The sequence below is a fragment of the Pinus tabuliformis genome, chromosome X, assembly GCF_031772625.1.
Source record: "Pinus tabuliformis cultivar Carrire ecotype Pingquan chromosome X, CPIR1, whole genome shotgun sequence".
Lineage (NCBI taxonomy): Eukaryota > Viridiplantae > Streptophyta > Pinopsida > Pinales > Pinaceae > Pinus > Pinus tabuliformis.
This window is the reverse complement of record NC_142308.1, coordinates 671,994,154-672,015,898: the sequence shown is the minus strand read 5'-3', so window position 1 is coordinate 672,015,898 and position 21,745 is coordinate 671,994,154. Positions and strand designations below refer to the sequence as shown.

The window sequence follows — 21,745 nt, the reverse complement described above, 5'->3', positions numbered from 1 at the left end:
ATATAAAATAAAAATTAAAATAATTATAAAATAGTTAAAACTTTTATGTAAATTCGTATGTCCCTTTAACTTTTAATTTAATAACAGTATAACTAATTATTAATTTAAATTAACTTTTTTAAAATTTTTTAATTAAATATAGTTATGTCTCGGGTCTTCTCCAACTAGTCGTTTCCGGTCAAATTTAGTCGTTAGTCAATATAGCCGTTGCCTGGTCAAAAATTATAGCCATTGGATGTTGTGCTCTGACTATTTAACATGCAAACTGGATCTGGTTGGTTCGAAACGCGTCGACAAATGAAATATCATGTGATTTACGCCAAAAAATCTCGCATAAACAATTATTAGAATTCACTAAAAACAATTTATGTGTCCACATTATAGTAAAAATAAATTATATAATATTTAGATTGAGTAAAACAATTTTAAAAATAAATAAATTTAGACCAAATCGTTTGAATTATAAACATTATTAAAAGATGTTTTATTAAAAAAAAAATCATAAATATCCACATTACACCCAATCAACAAATAACCATTAAAAATAATAATAATCATCATAAATATCCACATTACACCCAATCAACCATTAAATTCATAATAAACGTATCCATTTTTTCCTATCCAACATCCCATCCGTCAGTTTACATTTGTAATTTGAAAGGAAAACCGATTTTGGCATCAATAAAAATACAACCAAGAGATAACAACAAAATATTCCTTATTTCATTTTTATTTTACAACTTTTTACGCCAAAAAGTTGTGGCGGTGACCACATATTTTGGACTTCAGGTCTACTTTGCCCATTCAATTAGAGGGGCACATTCAATTAGAATTTTCACATTGAAGTATGCATGGTGTATCATTGTATAAAGTCCAACCAGACGCACATGAAAAACCCAAAGAGGTTTTATGGTTGGAGTTGCTTCATATTACACCAAACACACAATCACCATCAAAATCTAAGCCTGCAAATGTGGTAGTCACACACAACAAATTTAGTTTGGCAAGAAAATAGCCACTACCTAATCCCAACCAAGACTGGTTTATTTCAACGAGAATAGAAAAAAATGGTTGGTCAGTGCAATTTCCATGGTTGTCAAGTATGGAATATCTTCCATAAAACCTGCAGATACAAACAACATAACACAAATTGTATGAAGGTGTAGATATATTAGTAGGCACATGAATGTATTTTAGTCTTTTACTGAGGTGAGCAGGCAAAGATATTTGGAATAATAACAGAGCATAATGTATATGTGTACCATTGGATGCGTTTGTCGGATATAGAGGAGATGTTGTCTAAGATTAAGGAGTTGCTGTTCCACTTCCATTCCCGCCCACGCTAAACCCAAACTGTGAACAGTCTGCACCGATCGAACCTGCAAAAAAAGGGGGGAAATCGGCATGGGATTCGAACAGGGGACCTTTGAAATATGAAGACAAGTATAGAGGGGAGCAGTTTACATGGTTTGAGGCAAGGGCTTGTCATATTGAACAGATTTTCATAGCCTTCATTGCAGTGACACCTGTAGCCGAACTCAGATTCGGTGACACAGGAGCCCTCTCCGCACACGAAAATTCTAGATTTACATGTTGCAAAGTGATTTGATTTAGCTAGATGGATTGATTAAATGGAGTAAAGAGAAATTAGCAATGGAACTTACGGTTCAGAAGGTCGGTTGAAGAATTGCTAGATGGAGAATTGGCAGGCAAGGGAGTCGAGGAAGGGGCTTTGCCCCCACAGTCCACTTTAATTGTGCCTGCAAATAAATAGAGAACACATTATTCAATTTGCCCCCAGTGCCCATTGCAACATGTATTGTTTACAATATCAATTAAACCAACATTCTTACAGTTGGGTATAACGCAGGGAAGGAAGGAGAGCGAAAACCCAATTGAGGGTTGCTTCCATCCCGGGTCGCATTTTTAATTCTCTCCTTTGGTTTACAGGTTCTTAGGTCCATACTTGGAACCTCCATCATCAGTTCATGTACAACAAAACCGGTTTGTGGCAGAAATTTGTTGTGTGCAAGGTGAAATTTTTTGTCCTGAGATTTGACACATGGTAGGAGGAAAAAGGACTAAGGTCAGTCTCATTTGTTAGGGCTTATAATTTGGATGGTCCCCAAGAGGTGCCTTTCTTATCTGAAAACATGGCTACTGCCTCTGGCATTCCACTAGTTGACCCATCAAACCTTTGTGTAAGAGCATCAAAGCCGTCAAAATTCCTGTAGTGCAAGAAATCTGTGCCAGTAAATAACATAACAAAGATGCTTATCATAAGGACTAATAGGAAGCACATTTAAAACCGTGTCACTGGTAGGAGTAGTGGTCACATGCTAGTAAATCAAAGGTCCAGACTCTCAATCAATGACCTCTAAAAAAACGTATGAAAGGACAAGGTGAATATAAAGATGAAGACACCGTCATAAAACTGATGAAAATATGGAAATTGAAGAACAATAGTCAAAGCATACAACTACAGGGTTGGAAGAGGTTGCAAGCCAATCCAAGCCATAATACCATTCATTAGTATATAATTTTTAAAGTCATCAATATCTTAATTCTCTCTTGGGTGTCTTTTACATAATTATTTTTGCTGATATAAATTACTTAGTTTCTAAAGTTAATTCAGAAGATCAGAGTATTTAAGAGAAAAATCCCTAGTGAAAATATTATCCTTGAACCTCTATTGGTTGTTGAACTCAAAATTATAAAACTAATTCATATACTTATGAACTAAAATTATAAAACTAAAATATATTGATGTCATGGGTTCAGTTTTTCAGCTTCTGCAATTTTCAACAATAGAATTATCAAATAGATAACTTTCCTTCACCTATATATTAAGCTTGGGTAATCCAGGAAGATTTAATACTCAGAGTCTAGACCAAGTTTCTTGTTGTCATGTAGACCCAGTTTTTAGCAATATGGTTGACATGGTCCGAGCAAGTGTAGTAACTAGGTGGGATTTGCATTGTTCTTCATTATTTAGTATTCAACAGTCACTAGCCTTTAAGCCAACTCCACTTGGTTTTTTAGAATAATTATCTATATGATGAATGGAATTTTAAGAGAGATCTCTAAGTTATTTCTAAAATATGTATGATAGAAATAAAACAAATAAAGGTCACTTCAGATTCAGTGATAAGAGGGATGATTAAAGAAACATGGCAATCACTTGATTAAATAATGAAGAGATGTAGGTCAAAGCTATTTGTACAGAAAAATAATGAACTAAAGAGTAGTCTGTGTAATGCTAAAATGCACGGAAAATCTTAATTTCCTTCCTAGAGGAAGTTGCCTGGATGAAACACAGAAAAATCAGAAATGGCAGTTAAGATTGGAGATACTCGTAAAATCTTATGGATTCTTTGCGAATATCTATTATGACTTAGTAAATTGAAAAGTAAAAGTTGCGACAGGATTACTAAAGATTTATAACATATGGAAGTTAATACCTAAACTTGCTTCCCTGGACTTAGAGAGTTTCTCTATCATAAAACGCGTCTTATTTTTATGGAACACTTTAGAATGCTATAGTGCCATGGAAGAAGTCTCTGATGCAGAGGAAGTTTCCTGGATGAAATGTAGAAATCAGAAATGGAATTTAAGACTGCAGATACTTTTTAAACCCTGTGAATTCTTTGTGAGTATCTATTATGACTTAGTAAATTGAAAAGTAAAAGTGGTAACGTGATTACTAAAGATTTATAACAGATGGCACTTAATGCATAAACTTGTTTCCCTGGACTGAGAGAGTTTCTCTATCATAAAATGTGTCTTCTTTTCATGGAACACTTTAGAATGTTATAATGTTAGGGAAGAAGTCTCAAATGCATAATATGGACCAACCAGTTGAGTATTTGATCTAACTTGATCAAGCAATTGTTTGGAGCAGCCAATTAACATTTTTGGATCCGTCAAAAGCCCATCACTGAAGAACTTCTCTCATTTGGCATCAGCGAACAAGAGGTATCATCAAAGCTAGGATTGGGATTAGACAAAAGCACATCACTGAGGAACTTCTCTCATTTGGCACTAGCAAACAAGAACATATCATGAAAGTTGGGATATGAAGAAAGCTAGTTTCACCTCTGGCTTGCAGCTTATTCTTTCTATCAAGTGAAATAATTGTATAAACTTTGTCAATGTAATACAGTTCAAATTTTGAGTCTAGTGAGTCAATATAGTTAGATTTTGAAAACAATCAAATATAATTGTGAAGATGCCTGTACGAAAACTCATTAGGAGGAATGTTGTACTTGTAACAAAAGTACCTATTTATTGGCTTATTTATCCAACAAGGATTTTGATCATGTACATCAGTGTACAAGCGATGTTGGATATAATTTTTACAGTTTACTAGTTTCATAAATACAAAAGGCTTTGTTAACCATCTTTGAAAGCCCCTTTTTCTTACACTTGGCTATATCAACATATCCTTTCTGGTAAATATTTTTTTCCCTTTCAGGTCATGCTGAAATTTTCTTTAACATAACTTTTTCCATCCATGAACCAATGTCCTTCCATTCCCTTACTTCATAAGTGGAAAGCCACTATATTTTTGTTTATTGAAAGTAAATCATTCACCTTTGTCTATCCTTGCCCAAAAATTATTTCTTTGTATTATTGGCCCAATTTCCCGAGTGGGGATTTGATGTTAGGAATATTTTGAGGCATTCACTAGCTTGCTATATCCTATCTTCCAGAAGAAATGGTCACTAGAACAAAACTACGGACTAGGATATTTTCCTATGAATGCTCGATGGTTGTTCATGTTCATATGAGAAGAAAAACCAAATGCATGATCGTTATAAGAGGAAACCAACTGCCACGTGTCGCTTTTCAACACTACTAATCCTACCAGATATTGAGGATGTATGAGAGAGGCTGTGCTCTGATTGAAATTCCAACGCCATTTCACTCCCAGCTATCGCAAATTTTTGGCTCATGTAATTTGGACCCACGATCAACCACCACAAAATCTGGATAGTTGCAGAGCTTTGGGCGCTCAAGGAGAAGCACAACCATCGAAGTTATAGAAGAAGTTGAAGTTGTGGTTGTGATTGGAGCGGATTGGATTAAATAAATAACTTTGTGTGGATTATATGGCCATCAAGAAATATTTGGTATAAAACAGATAAATCCTTTGAGATGTTTCATTGTGAGTTTCCTTTTCTTACTCTTCGATATTTGTGTATGTCAACTCAATATTTCTACAAGGAACGTTGGGGAGGTTCTAAAATCTTGACGCCAAAACAAATAAATGGCCAACTATACCAAAAACACATTTATTTGTATATAAACTCTCGATCAACAACGATCGGAGACGCAGAAACGCAACATAAGATGGGCAACATACCTAAGAGATGGGTTGTATACTTAGAATTGACATGAACATGATCCAATGGAACCATTACTGATAATTTTGATCAAACTGGAACTCAAAACCATTAACATGTAGACATGTCCCCTTGATCACAAAGGGGTTTTCGGCAAGTTACCCATGTCATTATTTTTCTGATTTTGGTCAAAGTGACAGAGATTTCCACGATATTTTGAAGATTCTAAGGCAAACCATTCAAGAATAGAGGTGGAAAAGGAGTGCATTTGATCTCTGTTGTACACAGGGGTAGCGAATGTAAAGGAGATGCATAGCTGGCCTATCTGGCCCTTCAATCATAGACTCACATGCACAGAAGCAAGAACCCACTGCATGCATACTTTCCAGAGGCCCTAAGCTGCCAGCCACATTAAGAGATTCTGCATTCTTCCACTGTGTATCTGCTGGCTCTCCAAAGAACATTGTCAACAACCCAGATCTCTTCGAAGAGCTTGGAGCCATACTAGAATGCTCAATGGTTGTTCTTGTTCGTAAATGAAGAAAATAAAATACGAAACCAAATGCATGATCGTTATAAGAGGAAACATACTGCCACATGTCGCTTTTCAATGCTACATACAAATCACACCAAACTCATATATCCCAGGTCATATTCATGCAAAACGCAGTGGGTAATGGATGGAAATGAAAACACTTCAGTGATAGGGGTCAGTTATTTAGAAACCGTCGCCGCGCATAGAAACTATCGACGAATCCATACCAAGTAACTAAAGTGGCACAAATATCAGGCATAAATGTGGTGTTGTTATATGGTGCACATATGTCACTTGCAAAGGAAAAAGGTCGACAACATTGTGAGGTGAACTCATTCAAAACAAAGGCCTATCGGCCTAAATATTCAGAGCATTTTTTATTTTTTAATAATGAACATATTTAATCAAAAATTTTAAGTTATATACATAAATGAAAATTTTAAGATATAATTACTCTTCTATTACTTTAGGCTAAATTAATATATGTTTTATATTAATTTAAAAATATTATAAAAATTAACATGATAAAGGTTTTAACTTTATTGTGTTATAAGGTTAGGGAGTCGGAGGTAATCTTTTTCTACAAATGGTTAGATGAGACTTACTCCCAACCTAAGACTAGTCGGGGTGGGAAAAATGTCTAATCTTTTATTTTTTATTAAACTTGCTAATAGCTCGACTCCGACTTTAACAACGGACGTCGCTTATAAGGATAATATAATTCTACAAACTACAAGAGAAAGACAGGTAGATATTGAAAACATTTTCTAAAATTAGAATCTCTTACGCCCAAATTTTATGATACTTATGTTGGCTACTATAATTTTGCAAGTCATAAAGAAGCATGAATAGAGCTTGAGAGCTTATCCCATCAAGACAATTTTTTTTAGAATTTAATATCTAATATTGTAAAATCGTGACAACCAATTTGTCACAGAGGCTTCCTCCGACGGAGAATGAAGCTTGCAGATGAAAATGATTCTGGATTGAGCTACACGAACCTTCAGATAGATCCAATGCAAACGTGCTCTTTCAATGACCTCTTGCGTATACAAGCAAACTACACTCAGATGAACCTCAGACGAACTTCACTCAATCACAGAAAGTTTATGCACAAAGATATAACACGAAATGGAACTTCTTCTTTTTATTAAAGAAACTAGATATTACAGTAGATGGATATTACAAACAGATCCAAAGATCAACAAGACACAAAACTATCTCAGGCCAAACCAAAGATTGACTGCAAAGGCATTTACCAGTTATACTAGCTCATTATAAGCTAGTAACCATAGGCTTTCTGGCTTGTTGCAGACTCTATCTATGAACTAGAGTAGTCTAAACCAAAGGACTCTTTACCTATAAAAGTTCGGCCACTTTAGGTTCTCACCAGGCTCACAAGTCCTGATGTGCATGCTTCTCAAATTTTCGACTCCTAGACTCTTACACACTAAGCTCTCTCAATCTATCTCAAACTCCCGATGCCCAAAATGGTTCTCCTCCCCCTTACTTATAAGAAGTTAGGGGGGACAAAAGGAATCCTATGGTATTACTGATATTGACTAGTGTCTTTTCCGTAGATGCTCTGAGATGTGGGTCAAACTGCACCAATCATCGAAGAAGTGCTCCGAGTCTCAGAGAATCGTCCAGTAAAGTCTTATAATAATGACTTTTTGGGACAGAGAATTGTCCTAAAAGTATAAAGTATACAAAGTGGAGATGTAAGGCCTCCATCGATACCATTATTTACATAGTGGAGATATTATCGGAATTCCACGATATCGGTCACACTCATATTCAAGTGACTAGAATTTTACATTATTGCACATAGTGGATGCTTTTATCATTAAAAGCCCACGAGAAACAAATATATGTACAATAATTATGTTCCCAACATATTCGTGCTAGGGAATATTTATTTGGAATATCTTCCACCAGTGTCCCATGCTTTAGAAAATATACGTCAAACTATCATGGGCTTCCCAAGTACTATTTGATGATTTATTTTTGTCATGACTAACCATGGGTGGTGTTTAGCCATAAAATCCAAAAGAATCCCATCATCTGTGAATCTGTTTAAATCTACCACAATTTTATAAGGCTGGTGAAAGCAGTCCATGCATTCTTGGCATGCTTGTCTATAATCTGATTGGAAATAAATGGGGTCCATAGCAGTTTTGTTGATGTTGAACCATGTCCAACATGCTTTTAACCAGCCGGGCCGATGTAGTAGTTGAGTGACAAATAATAATCCAAATTTTAAGAGAGTATAATAGATACCATCTAGTTTGTCTCTACAAAGTAGGCTCCACCATAACTTTTTATATCCAAAGAAATCATAAACAGAATCGGGAAAAATAAGTTCTAGATTGTGTTGAGGCCACGGGAGTCTATGGAAATATAGATCTCTAGCTCTATTTATCACATAATATTTGTGGAAAATATTAAATCTATTATTTTCCTCTCCCCAAATTATGTTTAGGTCTTTGAAATGAAGGTTTAAGGCATCTTCTGCCATATTTTCTAGATGTCTAGAATGGTCAAAAACCATATCATGGATCCATTTGCTGGATTTTGGATAAACATTTCGTTCTGGGACCAAATGTTGTAGATCTCCATGAGGTTGGAGATTTGCATCTAAGACTTGAGTGTTTCGAAGTTGCCAAGTTGGTTTCCAAGAATTTATATAATCTTCCCACTTCATGGAGTCTGGAATTTCTCTGAGAGTTTCATGACTAAGAACAAGATCCCATTCAGTTACTATAACCATTAGATGGACCTGTTTTTTAAGATTTTCTCTGTTGAGAAAATCATGAATACAATTTTTATTGCCCTTGATCTGTTCAATTTCAAAATCAAAGTTTGTGAAGAGAGCTTGCCATCGCACAAACTTTGACTCTCTTGGTTTTTTGATATCTTTGGTTAACACCTTCTTCATGGCTGAAGCCTCGGTTCTGAGAAGAAACATTTTATTTATTAGGTGTATATCAAATGTATCAATGTAATTCCAGGCAACTTTTACTAATTTCTCAATAGTTGAATAGTTTTTCTCTGCAGGATTCCACACACCTAAGGAAAATTGGATAATTTGTTCTTGATCTTCTTTGATTTGCTTGAGGACTCCTCCACATCCTATGTCACTGGCATCAGTTTCAACAATTTTATAAAGACTTTCATCAGAGATGTACCTAATGGGAAGCATTTTTAATTTTTCTTTAATCTTTTTAACAACAAATGTATGTGTTGTAGTCCATGGTTCTAGATTCTTTTGAAGTCTCTGATTTAACATTTTTCTATCTTGTGCATGATCTTTATAGAAATTGCAAACATAGTTGAAACAACCCAAGAATCGTTGAAGTTGGGTTTTGTCTTTAAACTCACCTGGGAATTTATTTACAAATGCTAATGCATGTTGCTAGAGAGAAATTTGGCCATTTTCTATGGTATGTCCACGGAATGTGACCTTGGTCTAAAAAAATTCCATCTTTTTCTTGCTCAAAACTAACCCACCACTTTTGACTATTTGCTTGAATTTATTTACATGCTTGAAGTGTTCATCTAATGATTTGGAAATACTAAAACATCAACCATATATACAATTAACCAATCAAAATATGCCGTGAATACCAAATCCATAACTTTTTGTAATTTAGAAGGAGCATGCTTGAGGTCGAATGGCATAACATTCCATTCATAATGTCCAGAGGAGACATTGAATGTTGTCTTGAATCGATCTTCTTCTTTGATTGATACTTGCCAAAACCCTGATTTCATATCAAATTTTGAAAATATTTTTGCCCTTGCAATTTTTTATATAAGATTTCCCTTATGGGGGATTGGATAAGTATCATCAGCCAAAACATTATTTAACGGCCTATAATTTATCACCAATCTAGGTACTCCTCTAATCTGTTCAGAAAGTTTATTTACATAGAAGCCATAACAATTCTAGGGATTGTTTGATTCTCTTATCAATTTTCTCTTCAAAAGGTCATGTATCTCTTTCTAGCAGAGCTTTCTATATTCTTCATTCATGGGGATGGCTCTACTTTTACAAGGTTTTCCTTTATAATCTGCCTTGTAGGGCAGTTCTACAAAGTATTGTTTCATGTGCCAGAAAGAATTTGGTTCTTCTGCACAACATTCTTTCTCTAATTGTCCCTTTAATCTTTCTATTTTTCTGATCACTGCATCTTGCTTCAATCTGTCTTCAATCTTCAAATAGGACTTTAGATCATTGAGCTCTTCTAGACGTTTTTTATGTTTGTCCTAATTCCTGCATAGCTTGGACCATGGTTGAGATTCTTGGTGTTGATACAAAAGACAATGTGATAGCTTGCAAATATCCTTGTTGATCTGGAACATAAATAAAATATCCAAATCTTCCATCATCTAGTCTTGTTGATCCATGGGGTTCTATAGCTGCAAGGAATGGGTTTCCTAGGATGCAGTCTACTGGAATACCCCCTACTGCAAATTTGATGTTTATGCAGTAATTTTCTAGGCAGAGGGTGGCTTTAGGGACTTCATATTGGAAGTTGTATTCTTGTTTTCCCAATCCTATGACTTCTCTTTTTGCCTTAACCCAGTATTTTGCAGGAATTGAGTTTTTATTTAACACATTTAGGTCAGCTCCTGTGTCTAACAAAGTCTTCAGAATAAACGCTTCCCCTTGTATTTTGAATTTGAGCATGACATGGTATGGCGTTGGACCGCCATGATTTTCATGTTGCTTAATCTTGAGAAATCATTTGTCTTGACCTCATAAATTTTCATATTGGTATTCTTTTTTAAAAGAGGCTGTTGTTCTAAGATATAATCTTCTTGCTTTTCTTTCCCCTTTTTTATTTTGGAAACCTGAGTTCTAAGTTCACTAATCTCTTTCTTCAAATTTTTTATTTATGCTCACTTCATTTAATGTGAGTATTCTCTACTTATCTAGCTGATGGTTTCTTTGGAATGATTTAGTGTTTTTCTCATATGAAGCATCAACAAAGAGGGTCTCTGTGATAGTACCTTTGCTTGAAAGAGTTGAAGTAGACTCTTGATTTTTTATCATAGTCTGCAGAAACGTATCCATCAACTTTTCTTTCATTTTTCCTTCAGGAAGCATCTTAATGTCTGCAAGGACTTTAGCTTCTTCATCGTCTGAAATATATGCCATACATATTTTTAATTTTTAATTTCTTATGTAAGTCAGATTTATCTTCAATGCTATATTCTGATTCTAACTCTGAACCTTTACAATAACATTCTTCTGAATTTGTACAGTCCACAAGAAAAACTACAGTCAGTAAGAAAAACTGCTTCATGATGATCTTCAAATTATGTGTTAGAATTACTAAAACTCATAATATATATTTCTTCTTTTATATGAATACTAAAACTACAATTGAAGAAAATAAATAAAATTAATTAATTAATTGTCATATACACCGGCGTCGGGACCGAATCAATCGTGTACGACATTTTAATTTACCCCCAAAAAAAATTGTCGGATCTCCAAGACCGACTACGTAACACAATTGAATGCAATTAAAAATTAATTAATGACTAGAAATGATGCGATCGTTTTATATTCAACGTTTACCCTATTCCTTTAGGATTTAAGTCATATTCAAAAACAAAACCAAAAAACAATTTAAATCGAGATAATATTTATAAAACTATTATTAAACTTATTTTTAAGACTAATAAATGGTGTTAACGAGCATTTGAAGTAGAACTCATTCAAATAATTATTCCCAATATAAATCCTTTTTACTAGTTAATGTTTTTTAATAATTATTTTAATTTTAATATGACAAATGAATTAAATATAATTTTTTTTTAAATTGTCATAATTATTTAGTTATTTTTAATTGTATTTTTCTAAATATAAGATTGGATTTAACGGTTTGATATTTAAATTACTCATAGAATTATGATTGTTACAGAAAATCAACTCAAACAAAAACTTTTAGATTAATATTAAAAGTGGTATTTGGACTAATTAATTTTTAATTTAAGTTTTTTATAAAATAATTAATTTATAATTTTCATTAAAATTAATTATTAATTATTAATTAGATAAATAAATATAAATATATTAATTAATAATAAATTAATTTTTTTATTTTTAATTAATAAATACCAAATAAACTATTTTTTAATAAATTTATAATTAATTAATCAATCAATAAATTAATTTTATTTTATTAATTTATCAATAAATTATTAATTATTTTTTATTTATAATTTTTTTAAATAATTTATTAATTATTACTAATTAAATAATTATTCAGTTAAATTATTAAATGCTCTAATTTCTATATCAACGGTACCGTCAATTTTCCAGCCTTGAAAGTCTGATAGTCAGAAGTAGGAGATCCCACTAGCTTTTTTTTTTAACCACATGGTGAATCGGTAACTATCAAGTTTAATCCACGGGAGACCCAGGATCAAACCTCATTGCTGCCACTATAACACCAAGAGCATAACCAACCACCTGCAAGTCGGGTATGCTAAGATCCTATGATTTTAGCAAGAGCAGACCCAGCGGTCAGGGGGGGTCCGCCCATCTAGCCGCCACCTTTTGTTGATTGTGTTTACTTGAGGGCATAAGACCCCAACCCGCCCCGAGTTCTTTTGACAATGTTAAGAAGGGATTAACCCCTGGAAATTGAGGAGTTAATATTATTGTTCAAATTTAATAATAACATTTAAAATTACTCTAACAAATTTTATTTTTTTTAAATGAAAATTGAATTTGAAGAAAAACAATTTTTTTTTCAGGAGGGGCGGGGCCCTGTTGAAGAAGCTATATATTGACATTATTTACGACTTTACAAATATTGTGTCACGCTGACAGCAATCAAGATAGTCAAATATGTGATATAATCAACATAGGAAAATGAAAATTGAATTGAATTTGAAGAAAAACAATTTTTTTTTCAGGAGGGGCCTACCCCACTGATGACATTATTTACGATCTGTAAATTGAAATTCTTTACAAATATTGCGTCAGGCTGACAACAATCAAGATAGTCAAACATGTGATACAATCAACATAGCAAAACATATGATGTGAGCCGTGCACCCTGCATGTACGTGCAAGTCGACCCCGGGTGGGAAGGGCGTACATGCAAGTGGAACCCGGGTGGGGAGGGCAATATAGCTCAGTCCCAACCACCCAGGACACATTGCGGGTACGAATTTGAAGAAAAACAATTGCAGCCTCTTGAATATGGTTAAATTGGATAAATTTTGTAAAAAAATTTATTAATGGTTAAATTGGATAAATTTTGTAGAGTTATTATTAATAGTTAAATTGAATAAAATTTAATTATTTATTTTAATTATATTTTATTTTTATTGATATGTAATTTGACAAATTAAAATATTTACATCACATCACATAATATAACATAATTTTACATCATTTCTATATAGATAAAAAACCTTTCTACCTAATTATTTATATTATATAAATGTCATATATATACACAAATATATTTTATTTTTAATTTTATTAAAATATTTATTTAATTTGTAAGAAATATTTCGATTAGAATCATCCTAATTAAGCGTCAAAAATTGAACCCGTCTGAACCTTTCCTAGAACTTCTGGGCATACAGGAAGGTTAGGAAAAATTACTCTTGAAAAAAATTAAAATATCAAAGTTACTTGACTTGTCAATGTCGAAGGTTAAATTAAATTTTTATATTTCAAAAAGAAATGTTAATAGCCTGTCAATATTTTTTTATATTCTTTAATTTGAATTAACTTTTTTAAATTTTAATATGATCACCCTTTTTTTTCTTCTTTTGATGGTAATCATTGATTCGATTCGTCTTTATTAATGAATGAACAATGTGTAGTTCATGAGTTTTAACTTTTTGAAATAATTTGTATGTGTTTTTTATAAGAGTGTTTTTATTTAGGTTAAATGTAGTTTAAGGTAGTGGAGGAGTGGTTGGGAAAGCTATGGAAATTCTTGTTATATTTAGAGAAAATCTAGAAAGGATTTTTGTAAATACAAGTTATAGTTGTTAAACTTCAAAATTTTAGGTGTTCTAGATGTTTTTGATAGTATTGAATCCATTTCCACCATCAAAAATATGATTCAAACATTGCCTTTACAAGATTTTTTGAAATTTTTGAACTCAAATTTCAACCACTAACGAAATTGTTTACGATATGTTACACTATACTTTAACGAAAAACACGAACGACCGTGTCGTTCGGAACTTATTTATACAAAAAGACTTTTTAAATCGAAAAAACAAAATTCAATATGTAATTAATGAGGTGTAAGGGTGGCTGGGTCTAATGAAGGATATATAATTAATGAGGTGTAAGGGTGGCTCGGTCTAATAAATATCCTTCAAGTCTAGTTAGTTGGCCAGGTTAAGATATGATTGCCTCGACTCAAGTTGGCATTAAGTGATCATACTGAGATTCGACCTTTGATTGTTTTATTCAAATCCTTCTGTTCGTGATTATAAATGCGTATATAAAAATTAATAAAAAGTTGATTTTACTCTTCATATTGTAATGAAAAATAATAGTCATTCCATGAATCTAAATCCAATAATTCAATAAGACCCAACCTTGCCACAATGATTTAGAGATTCTTGATTTGCGTTATCCAGTAAAGGAGTTTAGGGTTTATCAAGTAGGAAGTTTTCTTAATTTATGTATGCTTGAATTTGGTTTCGAAAAATAATAGTAATTGCAACTACTTAAATGCAATGAGGCCAAATCTTAAAACTATGATTTGAATATTTTGGATTTTGTGTTTGGGTGATAATTAATTTAGTGAGGGAGTTTAGGGTTTATGAAGTATGGCGTCTTAATCGTGAATTTGATGTTGTTTTTATTTTTTTCACCAGTAAATATGTTATGTTATTCCTTTTTAATTTATGTATTTACTTTTGAGAAAAAAATTATGTATTTGCTTATTCTATTGTTTTTATTGATTGAATAAGTGTAAATATTGAAAAATACCTCTTATTGATCACCCTAAAGATAAAAAGCAGTTGTCAATTCTTGATGTTTTTTATCTCCCACAACATTCTAATCAACCATGTAATCTTTAAAATGAAGTTGATATTCATCTACATGAAGATGATGAATCAGATAGTGTGGCACTTGTTCAAAGCGAAAACCCATCAAAGAAATGTAAAAGAATATTCAAATCTAAATGGAAGACAAGATTCCCATGGGCTTGTAAAATATTGTAATGGTAATGAAAATGATGCATGAACATCAACTCATCCTCCAAGAAAGCAATGAAAAATGTTATAAAAGACGCAAGTATAAAAAAGGCAAGAGGATAATATCTATTTTGTAAAGGATTAAAAGCTTGAAAAATCATATATGTGAAGGATTTTAGGGATTATGTTGAGAGATTTATGGAGAAAATCATGGATCTGAAATGATCCAAGACAATGTATTTTCCTTTATAAATTGTAAACTTGTGTGTGTGTGAAGCGCGACCATTAGAGCGAATATTTGGCCAGCCAAGGTGCCAGTAGATGTTATGTAATAGTATAATGGGTTGATGCATTGATGCAATGAAATTACTTGACGAATTAATTTTGCATGCATGCATGCACAAACAGAGTACACAACGAAAGGGTATAGTGGGCTCATAACCCATAGATCTAGGATTGAGTCCATAAGAAAATTTGAAAACGATAGACCCCCAGTGTCACTTTCATCAAGTGGTATTAGAGCGCAAAATATTCCTGCGTGTATTCTAGAGGAGAAGTAGTGGAAGAAGATACAAACGATTGAAGATCTGGATATATATTGTTTTCTCTGTGTAGGTGACAGTAGAGGAAGGTGAAAAAAATAGCAACATCCTAAAGCAAGGAGTGCTCAAATGGTTCCAAAGAAAAGAACCAAGAAAATGTGAAAACCCCAAACTCAGGGGAAAGTTTGGTGAGGTATCATGTAGCAAAGTGGAAACTTGTTACTGCAGAAGTGTGTTGCAGCTCACGAGTTGAAGTTGTTACAAGAAGACCATAAGCATATGACTAAGAGGTCATAGTTTTTTGTACCTTGGGAGTCTGATGCAGGAGCATCAACTCATCCTCTTAGAAAGCAATAAAAAAAAGTTTTAAAAGGTGCAACTATAAAAATGGCAAGGTAATATCTATTTTGTACAAGATTAAAATCTTGAAAAATCAAATCCGTGAGGGATCTTAGGGATCATGTTGAGAGCTTTATGTTGAAAATCATGGATACGAAGTTATGTAAGACAGTTTATTTCCCTTTATAAATTGTAAACTTGTGTGTGTATGAAGGGTGGCCATTAGAAGAAACATTTGGCCAACCAAGGCACTAATAGATGTTACGTAATAGTATAGCGGGTTTAATTAATGATATTTGATTTTTGCTTTATGTAATTCTTTGTGCGTGAATCATGGGTTGATGTTTTGATGGCTTGATACATTGATGCATTGAAATTGTTTGATGCATTGATGTTGCATGCATGCATGCACACACTGAGTGGACAGTGGAAGAGTATAGTGGAGCCATAACCCACAGGTCAAAGATCGAGACCAGTGAAAGATTGGAAACGAAGAACCACCAAAATTGTTTTCATTAGAAAGGATAAAATGTTCTCGGTGATAAATTTAAAAGAGACACTCCATTTGCAAAAGAGGGAAGTACCACTCTTCAAGTTACCGATCTAAGAGACCATGTAGAATCAAAATATCATCAAATCTCTTTACAATTTTAGGAAGGAGAAAGCAAACGAAGTAATATTTCAATCACTAAACATGCCAAACTAATGGTGGATGTTGAGAATGAGAGAATTATATCATTGATTGAAAACAAGTTTTTTTGTTGCTATACATGATTTATCTTTATAAATGTATAAGTGAATATGTAACTTGAAAAGGTATAAATGCACTCCACACATGCCTCTTAACAGAGGAATATTTTGCATACACAAATACATCATCAGGAAAAGAGTTTTTTCGAGTTGCTAAAGAGGTGTATTGAAACAAACTAAAGAGGAAATTTTAGAACAATGTAAATTTTGAAACGAGAACTCATATTGTTACCCGTTTTGTAGAGATACCAAAAAAGTGACCCGATTTTGAAAATGGGTGATGCAGAACAGACGTGTTTTTTAGAGCTTAGTTTTTGGCACTATAAATTTTTTTATGTACATTGCGTTTTAGAATGGTAATGTTTTTTATGCTGATTTAAATACGTGGTAATTCTACACTACGCCCTTTTTTTAAAATGCTTTTTCTTTTTTATTTTTGTTTTTCTTGTTCTTTTTCTTTTTTTTTCTGATGTATGAAATGTAAATAACTATTTTGTAAATTTAATCATTTTTGAAGTGGTCTTTTTCTTCATATTATCTTGTTTTTATTTTAATTTTATTTTTTTGTAGTGAGGTTTTTATTGTTTTGCATTTTTAAAGAAGAAGGTTGATATTTTGAATTTTCAATATTCTACATATTTATACATCGTTAATTAATTTTTCGATCCACAAGAAATAATTGTTTCTAAAAAACAATATTTTTTAACAATGGACATAAAAATAGCCATTTTTAACATAAATATAACTAAAAAACTATATGTTTTGATAATTTTTTGCTACAATTGACATGCAAAAATCACAATTTTTATACGAAAATTTTAACTAAAAATAGTTAAATAATAGTTTTTTTATGAATTTCATGTCAAAAAAATAATAATAATCACTTTTTTTTCAAAAAATAATGATTAACTTAAAAATTAATGCGAAAATCACATATTACAAATATTGAACACATAACAACCTTAATTGAGTGTATATTCTTCTCATAAAATGTCAAAGTCAAAACATTGCAAGTATAACTACTTAATAGTTACAAAAAAATGAGCTTGATTTCCAAGCATAACTTAAATTTAATCAACAACGTCACGTAATCCAAACTCTTCATCCTCTAAAGTTTCATCACTGTCTTCTTCCACAATATTTTATGCTTCCTTTTGCTCATTTTCATCTTCTAATAGATCTTTGATGTCTGCGAATCTCCCAATGTATGTCTTTCCAAACATCCCATGTAATGGTGGTTGAGGTTCCTTTGCCTTTTTTGCCACACGTGATTCACTAAAGTCCCCTTTCTTCAACCCAATTTCTTGCATTGCATCTAGAAGAAATTGAAGAGCATTAATTCTTTGCTGAATGAAATTGCACTATAATGGATTTTTTTCAATTGCAATGCAATTTCTTCTTTTTTTAATGCAGCATGTTAGTGTTGTACCTAATTATCAAGCACAAAAGAAATAATGAAGTAAATTAGTACAATGACATATTAATTAAAAAATAACAAATTGAAATTCAATTCCATATAATAAAACTTACCTGAGCCAGAAAATAAATCCAAAACCCAATCTCTTTCATTTGAGCATATGTCTATAAGATAGTTAATCAATCATTGTGGTTTTTGATAAATGTTAACTATCTCTCCTTTTGCTTCTTTGTCTTCATATGTTAGTTTTCTCACAACAACATCATAAGTCAGTGTTTGGCTATGACTCTTTCCGTCTACCCGATTAAAAATCATAAACATATAGCTATCATCTTTTGCCCAACTATCAATATGAATGAACTCACAATCATTTATAAATACTTGATCTTCACGGTTAAGAAGTTTTGACTTTTGCCTGTAACATGAAATAGTAAAAGTTCAATCAACTTGTACATAAATGAATTTTTCAACATTAATCAAATATACATTTTAAACGTCTGACCATGTAAGCTGCATCATTGAATTTGTTTTCCCCTTGAAGCTTGACAATATCATTACCAATTGTATGTCTGAATGAAATGTCACAAATCTCCATAATAGTGATGACGTGACTTCTACAAATCTCACAACCACTTTACTAAGAGCTTGATAAGTATAAGGGTCACTATCATAATCAATGTTTGAAATATTGAAACCATAGGGAATATCTGCAATAACTAGGGCATACTCTCTTTTAGGCATGAGTTTAGCAATGTCTTCACAGTTGCCTTGTATTACTTGATATTGAATAGTGTCTATCCCATTCCAAATGAAATGAGTAAGAGTTGGATCAAGTTCAACATTCTTAATACGTTGCTTCCTCAATCTTTCGATCTTTATTTTTTCAATAAAGGTTTTGAAGCTAATTGGTGCTCCATTATCATCCTTCTTCATCTTTTATAAAATAAACAAATATATGTGTAAGTTATAAATTAAAAATAGTACACAGATGAATAAAAATGAATGTGTAAATCAAGATACCTTTTTAAATGCAAGATAAAAAGCTTTTAATGTTGATGTAGAACTTGAATCTGGATAGTTGCGTACAACATCATCCCAACTATCTTAATTCAACAATTTAACCATTTGTTCTTGAATTTTCATATAAAATTTGTGACTGCATAGATAAAGTAACAAAAAATTAATATAATGATGTTTATAACAAATACTACCAAGATTCCCGGATGCGGGTGGTTATTTGGCATAGCAGGTCCGTGGCTTGTCATAAGGGCATCTGTACGCCCGGACGAGACACGTATACCAGGAGGATCTGTATTAGGTGTAGCAGCGTGCAGCATTTAAGGTTGCAGGTGATGGTTCATGGCAGTCGAGTCCTTTCGGCATTTACTGCCCTTCTTGGTAACTGGAACATGGCGCTTCAAAGCCAAAGCTTCTCGGTCATTCTCCCGCAGTTCATGTTGGCTCATGCTCTGGTCCTGAGGGAGGTCGTGGTGGCTCATTGTATTGGCTCCTGCTCTGGTTCTGACGGTGGTTGTGGAGGTTCTGAGGTCGCGAGGGGGTATTCCTTCAATTCGAGCAATTCGGGGATGTATGTCATTCTCCCGCAGTCTAGTATAAGGATTGGGTGCTCGGCGGTGGTGTGGGCTCATTCTCTGGTTCATAAGGAGGTTGCGAGAGAGTATACCTGCTACCAGCCCAATTCAAGGATGCAGCGAGAGCGCCAACGAGGGATAAGTCGGCGCGGGAGTTATAGAGGTCGGGCTTCGATTCAGAGGCAAGCCCCCTCCCCCTCCTCCTCAATTGAGGTTTCTTCCGAACGCAGACGATCCAGGGGACGGGCAGTGGGCAGAGGAAGAGCCGCGGAACACCAAGAACGGATGGAATGTGGGCACTCTGAGCATCCTATGGTAAGATACCGCATTCCATGCACACTGTCAAATTCTACTTTCTTTGTAACGGTTTCGGTGGAGCACTGCAGAAATCCTCGAGGTCAAGATGAGGCTCTTCATGCCAGCCCTCCGCGGATTCCTGGGTTGGCTCCCTCAGTCGATATGCAACTTCCCGCCGTTGACATGCTGCGCCCTGTTCAAGACAGTTTCTCCCCAGATCCTGGGGCAGGCCCAAGTGAACCTGTGCAGCGCAACATTCCCACCGAACCGGACATCCACCAGCCTCCCAGATGCAAAACGGAGGACGACCCGCACACCACTGATGATGACTAGTTCGCTCTGCAATTCGCCACAGGTTTCTGAGCAAGGAATTTTTTCACTGTCTGCTCTCACCGCTATCTTATATGTGTCAGGTTTTTGTCATTATGTAATTCTGTCCTTCTCTGTTACAGTGACGGCTATCTATAGTTATTTCAATCTCCATGTGTTACAGTCTCAGCTAAACATGTATGTCGGTCTCATGAATGTCGATTTGGTTCAAGTGTCAGTCTTCTGTAATTTTGGAGATGATTATTCCTGAGCTTACTGTCAGTCCTTCGACAGGAATCACAGAGCTTCGGCTCTGTTGTAACACTGATGATGTAATTTTTGCCTTTTTTGTAATATAATAGCATAGTCTTATTCAGAAAACAAAAAAAAACAAAAAAAAAACAAATACTACCAAGAAGAACATGTTTTATTTAAAAGAAAATTATAATCTAGAAATAAATAAAAATAATTCAACAAACTTACTTTTGAAATTCCTCAGACATTTCCTCCAATAATAATTCCCCTGACTTCACACAAGATAATATTGTTTTGACAATTTTTTCATCTTTCACTCCTTGCATTGCTCTCCAAGGTGTGATAATCATATCTTCTGGAAGTTGCTTCAATTCAGACGTTGATTTATTGCCGCCACATATCAATGGCTTAGACTTTCTGACCTTCTGGTTTTTAATGCCAATGTTTTCCAACATGCTAAAAATCTCATCAATCAACTTCCAAACATCTCCAGTTCTAAATGCCAATTGGAAAATGTTATCAACACCTCTAAATATATCACTAGAAAGGTTGTGTTTTCCACCTTTTGAATTGGGTTTCTCTTCAATTTGATAGCCTATTTCCATACAACATTCCCTTCGGAAATCTGCGGTAACATTTATCCTATCCCCACCACATTTTTCTTGAAATTCACTATGAATAAATCTAACCCTTTGGATGAAATTCATAAACATCCTATATTCATTATCTGAATTATGATCCCATGCCACTAACTTTGCTTCTGTATCCGATAAACCAGCATAAATGATACATTTCATTGTTTCAAAACATGGGTTATTGGGATATTCCTCCATCAATTGTCTTTGAGCTTCTACAGAATGGTTCCCCCCAAGCACATAATAATTGTATTCAAAACATTTTGACTTATAAAATGCTTCTTTCTTGGGAACTTGAACTGGATCAACAAGAAGCACATAATTAACCACATGAACATATGGATTGTACCTCATCAATGTCTTCAAGTTGTGAACATGCAGATGATGTGGCTTTCTGACTTGATATTGACATTGTCGTTCACTTGCCTTATAGGTTTGTCTGACATTAAGCTGAAATGTACGACCACCATCAATTAAGTTTCTATTTGTCAAGTTCTGTCGAATGGCATTTTGTTTTGTTTTGATAAT

The 21,745-nt window shown here is 33.5% G+C and overlaps 1 protein-coding gene across 1 annotated transcript; it reads right to left on the bottom strand.

Moving 5' to 3' along the window:
• Positions 1–1,046: 1,046 nt before the first annotated feature.
• On the bottom strand, positions 1,047–5,851 carry LOC149141754 (uncharacterized). Its single transcript, XM_089451321.1, is given in 7 exon segments — positions 1,047–1,126; positions 1,266–1,382; positions 1,468–1,617; positions 1,668–1,763; positions 1,857–1,928; positions 2,140–2,247; positions 5,731–5,851. Coding segments are annotated over 7 exon segments (744 nt in total).
• Between the last annotated feature and the right edge of the window lie 15,894 nt (positions 5,852–21,745).